Below are 10,134 nucleotides of genomic sequence, written 5' to 3'. Positions count from 1 at the left end.
TGAGGGGCCACTTGTATTATTTTTTCAACTCAACGCAAACGACTCATTTACTGTTTGTTTTAAATACACATTATCCAAGACAAATGCAGTTGTAAGAATTAGTACATGGGTTTAAATGCATACATTTTTCTGACGAGCACAGTGATTTTATAAAAAAAAACTATCTATCTTACCTGGTAATCCCAAATTTTAAAATACGTGTCACATGCTATTTTTCACAATCTTTGTCCTAATTCGAAACCTGTCATTGCACAAGCCAATTTAGTCGTTTAAAATCGAATTAAATAAGTGTCACTTCAACTTTATCTCTATCTAAATTGCTACAAATTATTCCGTTGAATAAAGGGAAGTATTTCTCGTTGGACAAGCGCACACTCATCTGGCTAAATAGCTCGCCGTGATCGTATAGTGGTTAGTACTCTGCGTTGTGGCCGCAGCAACCCCGGTTCGAATCCGGGTCACGGCAAGAAACGCTGGTCGTTTTTTGTGCTGAGATACGATTTAAAACATGTTTGAAGGAAGGTAATCATTGTATTTACAATGAAACTTTGCCTTCTGCTTGACCATTTGCTTCTGCCAATCTCCCTAAGTAAGTATGAATACAGTGTACACACACTAAATGAATATATTATTATGAAGGACAGGAACTATTGCAAAAATATTGACTTAAACTTGTCAATATTTTGTGACACCACTATAATAAAAATATGAAAAGTTACATACGATTGTAATAAATCCTCTTATATTCTAAAAACCATGAATACAATTAATTGCAACTAAATGCTTTCAAAGGTGACCCCATGAGTAAATATCTCTGTATATGATATTTACTCATCTCATTTTACTGGATATTTGCTGGAGGACTCCAGCAAGCAAACAACACAATGAAGACCAAAGAAAAGAAAAGCAGGTTGTGAGTATTTTAAAAGCAGAATGTTTGATTGAATTGAAATTATTATTGTTTTGCAAATTTTTTTTTCATGTGAATTGGTGATATATAAAGTTACATAAAGCTTAGAACATATGAAATACTAACACTAACAAAATAAATATATATCAAGAAAAATAACATAGCAGTTAGAAGGGAAGATTTAGTAGTATATTACCTAGTTTTTGTTATTTGGTTGGTAATTGGAGCTGGTGTACTGGTGTGACTGCTGTTTGCTAGATAATAAAATAATTAATACCACCAAACGTTATAATTTTAAAGTGCACCATATTTAAAACAGTCTTTAAACAAGCTTTTTATATACAAGATAAATGTGGAGATAAGTAAAGTACTACAAAATAAAATCCAACTCATTATATTTAATTATTGTCAATAAATGCCTATTGTTACAATGAAAAGCAGGCATAATTGTCTACCAATCACCTGTTTTGTGAAACTTCTGCTAATTGGAATAAGTTTTTGTGGATCTTTTTATGGATAGTCTCCTTTTTGCCCCGTTTCCAGCTTCCGGAAGCGAATGCGTGTCACGTGATTCGAGGGCTGTCCAATCAGCTGCCAGAAGCGGACGGCTCGTAATTTTGAACAGACGGGGAGCAGCCAGCGATGAGTGCTGCAGCTAATTAGCTAGTAGCAAAACATCGACATATTTCTCCAAAAGATGGACGTTACGCTGTTTCTCTACTCTGGATAAGGTGGAAACAACTCCGTGTTGTTATTATTAAACATGGACACTCATATTATCACTCCTGGACCCTATCGAGCTACAAAATTGGTGAGTTTTTGTTGTTTATAGAGCAGAATGAGACCTCGCTAACTATTTTATTAACGGAAAAGTTTTGGGTGTTTTCGTTTCAAATATGGAGTAACAGTTGCGTACACCTCTAAACTAATATTAATAAAAACTGAAGCTTGTAAAACGACGCTTGTTTATTTTACTTTTACTCAAAAACATTCAGTGACTTTAAAACCAGCGCTTCTCAGCAGCTATTCCGGAGTATTATTAAATACTTCAGCAGTTAGCTTATTAAATGCTTATCATGCTTGGTTAACTTTGTACATTTTAATTTACTTAAGTCTCAAACTTTCTTGATTAAAACATGCAAGGATGTTTCATAATACAATGTTTAAATGCATTTAAAGTAAAGAAAAAATGGTTTTTTATTGTTTCAAAGTGGGAACATTCAGGTACGTTAGCAGCAAAGTAATACTGTGCAACTATATTCAATTTTAATGTATTTGATTAGGACAGTGCGTATTAATCAACATTACCACAATTCATGGCGTTGTAAATATGCAGGAATTACACAATAGCTAAATTTTATTCCGTGTCCTAAGACAACTAAGCAGGAAAAAAAACACCTCACTATGCAATCCACAGGACAGTACTCATAGTTCTATTAAATACATTTTAAAAATCAATAATAAAAAAAACAGGAAATAACCAACAGACAATAATAGTTACTGTTTTTCTTCACATTTCTCAGGTGCACAGTGTTTATTCAACATTTTTGATTGTGCCTGTGGATCAAAATAACTATAATACTTATTGTGTTTGACTATTTTTCCATCAGTAGAAATAATTGTTGCTATTCTGGTTTCTGTCTTTTTAAAGATTGGTAATTGGCGATCGGCCAGAAAACTGCAATCGGTGCATTTATCTGCCTGTGTTTTTCTTTCAGTGGAATGAGGTGACGCGCTTGTTTCGGGCCGGCATGCCCGTCAGGAAGCACTGGCAGAACTTAAGGCACCACGCTTCCTGCTTCACGGCTGCTGCCGCCGTGGACTGGCTGCACCAGCTGCTTCAGAGCAACAGCAACTTCGGCCCCGAAGTCACTAGGCAGCAAACTGTTCAGCTGCTCAAAAAGTTTCTGAAGAACCACGTGATCGAAGACGTGAAGGGCCGCTGGGGAACTGAGGACCTGGAGGACAACCACATGCTCTTCAGGTGACTTTATTGTCATACTTTAAAAACATATGTGACCTAAACTGGGATTTAATCAAAGTTAAGTGGTTAATGTGTGATTTTTTCCAGATTCCCGTCTACTTCTCCTCTGAAACCAATCCCATGTCCAGCTCCGGTGCTAGGCTCCAGGTCCATAAAGAAGCGGCCGTCGCTCCGGGACCGGGAAGGTTTCTTCAGACTGAGGAACCTCAAGAACCAGGAGAAAGACTCCATGGTTAGGATGAACCAGATGTTTATATAAACTGAATAAAAACACATGTTTTTATTCTCACCCTCTGAAGTCAAATCAGACCAAACTTTTCTTGTTTTACGTCAGTTAGAATCACTAAAATTAATTCTGTTTGTTAAATGCCAAAAACTTTGGCAAGAATTTTTTTTTTATTTAAAAGTTGACATACTTTCGGTCAGTATCAGGGATAACTGTGTTTTAAAATGAATAACTCCAGGTCGGACCTTTTGGGTTTGGTTCCACAAACATCTCACAATAGTTTGCTGAAGTTCTGACCCGTTCTTCCTGACAGAACCGGTCCATTTGGTAGTCCGCCTCGCTCGCCTTCACACGTATTTTCAGATCTTCCCACAGACTAAGATCAAATAAGCTGCTGTATTTACATTTGTCCTAATGCTAAAACTTTCTTTCAAAGAAGGTGTCTTTTGTTTTTTCTAAGTTAAGTTAATTTATTTTTGTATTTTAAATTTCCGCAATTATATGGTCAATGGAATAAATTGCCCCAGAAGTTATTGCGATTAATGGTAATATTGTTTATCGCAATAACCTTTTGAAATATCTGATATAAATAAACAAAACAACAAATAAAGTTAATTATGAAGTCTCTGTAAACAAAACTTGTCCTTCAAACTAACAAAAGCACCAGAATGAAACTTTTTGTCCTCTAGTTTTGGTAGAAAACAGCCCGACAGCCCGAGCAGCATAACTACAGAGATATAAGTACTTTGTTCCAACTTGTTTTTAGGAGAATGTAGATCCTGCGCTCCAAACGCCGCGAGACGAATCAAATCCGTCGGCAGAAGAGCAGCAGCACCAGAGACGAAAGCTGACGCTGGAGGATGAGCAGGAAATCTGGAGAGACGTCACCCTGATTCAGTAAAAACATAAACACTGAACAGCCAGACTCACAGACGTAATGTTGCATCAGAGCGCAGGAATCCAAATTATCATGAGATGGAAACGTTTGTTGTGTTTCTCCAGCCTACAGAGGATTTTGGGCGTCTCTTCTCTGGATGAGGTTTTGGACCAGCGGCACGTAAACCCTCAGAACATCATCCACAACATGACCAACGTCAACAAACACGGAGTCGTCACGCTGGAGGACAAGAGCAGTGAGTGATGGCCCGCACCCTGTTAATTATTCACACATCTAGACTCAAAGAAACAGAAACAATTAACAAATTATTAAATAATCATCAACTAATTTAGTAATCGATTAATCATTGTCCAGAGCATACAGATTCAAAAAAGACCTTTGCTGAGAGAACAGTCCACTCAGGGCAGTAATTAAACCAAAACGACATTATAAATATAATACAGGTTATTTCTGTCATAAATGTTGCATTTATGATTAAAAAAACTTTTGTCTGTAAATATGTTCTACTCTGAGCTTCTCAAGTTGTAGTTTCAGTTTTACCTGGTTCAAAAACTGCTGAAAAAAATAATAAAAATTCTCTTATTAAGGAAACAGAGCAGTAATGAATTCTTGGTCAGTCTAACCTGTTTTTCTTTCCAGATGATCTTCCTCATTGGGTTTTGTCTGCCATGAAGAGCCTGGCGAACTGTAAGCACAACAGATTATTACTCAGAAAACACTTCACACTGCATCATAATAATCCCAGTTTTCAGGCAATGTGGGTTTAGGAAACTGTTTACTGTAGAAGTACAGCAATGCATTATGGGTACAGAGGGCGAAAAGCTGTTCGCTAACGATGATTGGCGTTGGTTTTAGCTGACAAGTTTGAACGTAACACGCTAAGTGTTAAATAAAGGAGGCAGTGCTTTGCTAATCATGGTCAACACTACAACAACTAGATAACACGGTCAGGAAAAAGTTTTAATAAAGTGAAAAAAATAGCGAGGGAGGGGGAAGTAGGTCAGTTATGCTAGCTTAATTTTGACAACAGTAACATGTTGATGTCGCGTAGCCGACACAGAGGGCGAGAAAAAAGAAGAATGAGTGGTTTTGAGTTGCTCTTCAATGGTTTTTATGCTTTATTTGTTCCTTTTGCTGTGGAACATAGCCTTAAATTAACAACTACAAATCCAGGTTTTATTTAGTTGAAGGAATTGTTCTACCGCGACAGCGCGGCTATGGCTAGCGCAAGCCCTCCAGCGTGGTGCGCATGTGCAAAGTTTCCGGACGTAAACAATAACACGCAAGGTGTTCACGTTGTTGTATTTTTCCGGGACATATTTCCAAACAAAGATAATAATTTCTAATCTTTACAGTGCAGGTGTAACAAACCTAAACCAGCCGGTGACGATGTTCTGTTCATCCGCAGGGCCGAAGTACGACAGCGACCAGCCGTCCTACCCCGGCTTCGAAAGAGACGTCTTCAAAACGGTGTCTGATTACTTCTACAGCCTCCCTCAGCCGCTGCTCACATACGAACTGTACGAACTGTTCATCAACGTTCTGGGTAGGCAACGTTTTTCATCCTGACCCGCTCAGCTGCTGGGGAATCCCACCGACCAGTCCTGTTGATGTGACTCTAACAGTGTCTCTGACTGCTAACACAGGTCTTGGTTGTTGTTGTTTTTTCTGTGTTGTTGCCTGTAGCTGCGTTTCCATTAACCAGAGAATTGCACCAATTGAAATCACGAAAATTAAATTACTTAATATAAACACGCCAGTTGATGTTTTTTGATGTAAAAAGTTGTAGCGCTAGGATGCAGGTTTTTTTTTTTTTTGGTCTGACTAGTCACAGATGTCACTTCTGCCAGAAACTCCAAATTAGATGACAGGAAGAAGTATGAACATGATGATGATTTTTTTTCTTTTTGTGGACAATCTGCAGCTCACTGCATCCACAGTTTATAAAAAGTTGAGTGTTATTCCAATGTGTTGAATTCATACACTGCAAAAAACAATATCTTTCCAAGTACGTTTGGTCTAGTTTCTAGTGCAGATGTCCGGGGAAAGTACTGTAGATAAATTCACTTATAACAAGATATTTTCCCCAGGTTCTTATAACAAGATATAATCTTATTTCACTTAGACTATTTCTAAGTGAAATAATCTGCCATCAGTAGATTTTTATCAATATTAAAGAATTATTTACTTAAATAATAAACCTTGCGAGTGGAAATGATTCAGTCCTCTTTAATTTATTGTGTGATTAATTGATTTATTGCTTATAGCGACAGACTTACGTGTGATTTTAAGTAACTTTGATTTAATGGAAACACTGTAATCTCAAAATAGATTTTTTTTACAGTAATGGAATATCAACAAAGATTTGCATAAATTTATAATGGAAATGCAGCTACTGGTGTAAAAGTGTGAATTAACTGCACCCTTTCACTTCCCTTTCACTCTCCGCTTGTGCTGACCTCTGACATTTCACCCCGTTCCTGTGCTGCTTGCCTCTCTGCCTGCGCCCCTGTTTGCATCTGCTTTCAGTGTTGTGTGGATATGTCGCAGCGCCCCCTACGCTCCAGCGTGGGAAGCGAAAGAGTTCGGAGCTGCCGTCGGTTGTGCCGGCCAAGTCGTCGTTTCGCTCCACCGAGTGCCTCCTCCTGTCGCTGCTCAGGCAGGGCTCGTGCGATGAGGCCGAGTCGCCCATGAGGGCCGTCCTCAGCGGGACGCTCCAGTCACGCAAGGAATCGGGCGCCGGTGGTGCCAGCGGCACGAATCTGAAAACGGTTAAGCTTCGCACAAGAAGCTGCTCCCTGGAAACCATCCTGGATTGTTCTCCTCTGCGCGGCCTGCAGCCGTTTCCATGCAGCAACGAAAATCCCGTTTTCCCACCTCAGGACGGGCACTTGAACACAACGTTTACGACCAAAGCGGACAGTTTCGTTCGTGAAAATGCAGCAGGAGTTGTAACAAGGAGCTCTGCGGGTTCCAGAGTTAGACAGTTAGATGGTCAGGCGTCGGCGCGGCCTCACAGCAGCTGCCTGGACATCGTCATGAAAACCAAAGAAGAAGAACATAGAGGGACGAAGTGGTCCAGCTGCCTCAACGTGAACCAGTATCCTCCGTCTTCCTCCCAACAGCTTCTCTCTCTCCCAGCCAAAGCTCAAGGTAGGGCTGGGCATTTATCGCATTGTTCGTCAACCATCCTGATAAAACTAATCAAAATACACATTTTTAAAATTTATTATTGTCATGATGAGGCCTGTCACAATAAATAATTTTCCTGGATGATAAATTCTGCTAAATGTTATTGTAATAAACAATAATATTGTTGTTTTGAGAACATGTTTAAGTAACATAACAGCATAAATACGTTCTCAGAAATCAATCAATGTTGAATCCTAATGAATATTTAATACTGAAACTGAGACTCTTTAAATATTCAAAATAAATAATCAAAACAACAAATAAAATCAATTATGAAGTCTCTCTAAACGGAATTGTTCTTTTTAAAAAAGGGACTAGTGAGACCAAAACACCAAACTGAAAACTTTTATCATGCAATTTTTGTAGAATGAAAGAGAGAAACGATAAATCATGCTAATGGAAATTATTGATCTCGTTTTAATTTATCGTATCTTTAATTGGCTTATTGTTTATTACGAGAGGTCTAGTCATGATAATTTCCAGTTAATGACGATTAACTGGAACTTTTTGTGTTGTTAGTTTTATCATTTTTCCTCCATTGATTTTTCATTGAGAGCATTAATAAAAATCAATACATTTGAAAATATGATGAAATGCAGTTACTGATTAGTGACACAGAATCACACGAATCAGTTACCTAAAACAGATTTAATAAATCATTCCTGCCGTTATCTCAGTAGCATCGTGATAAAAGTTATCGCCCGCCCCTAGCTCACGGCCCCGCCTCCAGTACCTCTAACCTTTGGGCGCTCCCGGCGCCCGCTGCCCGCCGCTGCCTCAGCTCGCTGGACGTGTCCAAGCCGCCGCCGCCGCATCGGTCTGCGTCGCAGCTCAATCTGCCCGTCTGCGTGGCTGCCAGACACTTCCAGCTCCCCCAACCCAAACCTGAGCACAGTAAGACCGCCTCCCGCCTGCATGTGTGTGTCGACGCCAGATCCAACCTCTACTAATGTCTTCCAAACAACTTTTTCCTTCAATAAATTCAAAAGCAGCCGCTAACGTGTCTGTCTAAATGCAGTGTGGATCGTTTTGTGCTGCTTCTGTTTTATCTGCATGTTTTGAACGGCTAGTGCCTCTTAACTTCACCTAACAGTCTTGTCAACTTTATTTGTGCAGAAAATGTCAGCAACAAGGCAGTTTGACCTGCTTTACATCCTAAAAACATGATTCAGTTATTAATTATTATATTTGACCATCAAACATGTTGGTCAATGTTCCAGTTATTTTGGTTCAAAAGCAACTGTGCTGTAAAAACACCAAACCTTACCAGGTGTTTTTTGTTTAGTTTCTTTTTCTTAGTTTTGTCTCATTTCAAGCTTTCTAACTTACAAGGTAAGATCATTTTATTTATGTTGCACATTTTCAGCAACAACTCAGTGATTTACATAACCTAAAGGAAATACAAAATAACAAACTAAAGAGCAAAATAAAAAATCTAATGTTGATCCATACAAATGGCTTTTCATCAATATATGAGCTTGTTTAAAGTCAACATTTTTTAAATATTTATTTAAAAAGGTTCTAGTTCCATCGGGAGATTATTTCCATAATAAAATGGTAAAAACTCAAAGTGTTTTTCTTATTTTGGGCCTGGATAAAATCCATTCTTTGCCATTTTTGCTTCTTGAATCTTATCCTGCTCACTGCATCATAGTTGTAGTTTATTAATATCACCCATCTATTCATTTGTCTAATATAAATGCAGTGAATAGATGTGATTCATATTTTAGCCCAGTTTTGCTTCCATGTCGTCTCTGATTGTGATTTTCTTCTTGCAGGCGTTCTCCAGCCGCAGTGCGAGCGCGTCGCTATCGAGGCGCTGCAGCTCTGCACGCTGCTCCTCCCACCGGCGTCCCGCAGGAAGCTGCAGCTCCTCATGAGGATGGCGTCCCGCATCAGCCAGAACGTGGACATGCCGCGCCTCCACCCGGCCATCGGCACCCGGACGCTGGTGAGCGGCGAACGGACGACGCGTTTCCAAACGCCGCAAACGTTCAATTCTTTTGTTGAGGTTTTATGTCACGGAGCAACAAAAAGCAGCTCATGTTTGATAACTGAATAAAGATTGATTGTTTTATTTTCACAATTTCACAAAAAAAAAAAGTTTTTATGTTCACTTGGCTTTTGTGAAAAAGAATTAATGTGGAGAAAGTTAAATGAACTAGTTTGCAGAATAAGTTCACGCTGTTTCCTGTGTTGGAAGTGAAATAATCTGCCACTGGAACTAGAACTGGGTTGCTAGGTAACGGCCTGGGGTTGCTAGGTAACGGCCTGGGGTTGCTAGGTAACGGCCTGGGGTTGCTAGGTAACAGCGCAGAAATAAGTGAAATAATCTCCCAGTGGAACAGGAATTATTGCCTTAAAAGAAGCTGCTATATCTTGTTGGAAAAACGACTTATGAAATAATTTGGACTTATTTGAAGTGAACTGAGACACTTGATGTATAAACGAGATCAAACTAGTTGGTGAAGTTTTACTTTGCGTTTCCAGATGGTCCACACGTTTTCCGGCTGCGTCCTGAGCAGCGCGGAGGACTGCGACCTGGACGAGCTGCTGGCGACCCGCCTCGTCTCGTTCCTGATGGACCACCAGCAGAGCGTCCTCTCCGTCCCAGAATACCTGCGCAGCGCCATCAGGGACCACATCCACTACCTGCGCACCGTACAGGTACGCCGTTACCATGGAGACGGAGAAGTCCCTGACGATGCCTCAGTTTATATTTAGTGTTTTCTAGGTCTGAAAAGTGCTTGATATTTTAACTTCACAGTTTTGTAATAAAATGCCATCCAACATTTGATTAAAAGCCTAAATTTGGAAAATGTTTTTTTACAGTTGAAGCCAGATATTTTCATCCACACAATTGTAAAGTTGTAAGTAGCATACTGCTCATGTGTGAGATGTAAGGAGTGGGAGGCGGGGCTAGA

At 39.5% G+C, this 10,134-nt stretch overlaps 1 protein-coding gene, 1 long non-coding RNA gene and 1 other non-coding gene across 5 annotated transcripts in view; 2 read left to right on the top strand and 1 right to left on the bottom strand.

The window, feature by feature from the left end:
* The first annotated feature begins 358 nt into the window (after positions 1–358).
* The window catches only part of depdc1a (DEP domain containing 1a), a 14,044-nt gene continuing 4,268 nt past the window's right edge, over positions 359–10,134 (top strand). Inside the window, exons 1-12 of one of the 3 annotated variants that reach the window (XM_007574776.2) lie at positions 359–589; positions 1,454–1,721; positions 2,629–2,894; positions 2,982–3,126; positions 3,887–4,017; positions 4,123–4,253; positions 4,658–4,705; positions 5,427–5,564; positions 6,548–7,171; positions 7,922–8,104; positions 8,989–9,161; positions 9,701–9,877. In XM_007574776.2, coding sequence (XP_007574838.1) covers positions 1,674–1,721; positions 2,629–2,894; positions 2,982–3,126; positions 3,887–4,017; positions 4,123–4,253; positions 4,658–4,705; positions 5,427–5,564; positions 6,548–7,171; positions 7,922–8,104; positions 8,989–9,161; positions 9,701–9,877 — 2,064 coding nt within the window. In that variant the 5' untranslated portion in view covers positions 359–589; positions 1,454–1,673. The remainder of the gene's footprint in view (positions 590–1,453; positions 1,722–2,628; positions 2,895–2,981; positions 3,127–3,886; positions 4,018–4,122; positions 4,254–4,657; positions 4,706–5,426; positions 5,565–6,547; positions 7,172–7,921; positions 8,105–8,988; positions 9,162–9,700; positions 9,878–10,134) is intronic. The other 2 variants (XM_007574777.2, XM_016662178.1) reach the window with 2 other exon arrangements.
* trnah-gug (transfer RNA histidin (anticodon GUG)) lies at positions 395–466 on the top strand. Its single transcript has one exon. It is a non-coding gene; the product is annotated as a tRNA-His (tRNA).
* LOC107833317 (uncharacterized) lies at positions 4,139–5,420 on the bottom strand. The gene is made up of 2 exons (XR_001659041.1): positions 4,642–5,420; positions 4,139–4,291 (listed from the first exon to the last, which is right to left on the bottom strand). It is a non-coding gene; the product is annotated as an uncharacterized LOC107833317 (long non-coding RNA).

Source organism: Poecilia formosa, unplaced genomic scaffold (assembly GCF_000485575.1).
Source record: "Poecilia formosa unplaced genomic scaffold, Poecilia_formosa-5.1.2 Scaffold361, whole genome shotgun sequence".
Classification (NCBI taxonomy): domain Eukaryota; kingdom Metazoa; phylum Chordata; class Actinopteri; order Cyprinodontiformes; family Poeciliidae; genus Poecilia; species Poecilia formosa.
The sequence above is the reverse complement of the archived record's forward strand: the minus strand, read 5'-3'. Positions and strand labels throughout refer to the sequence as shown.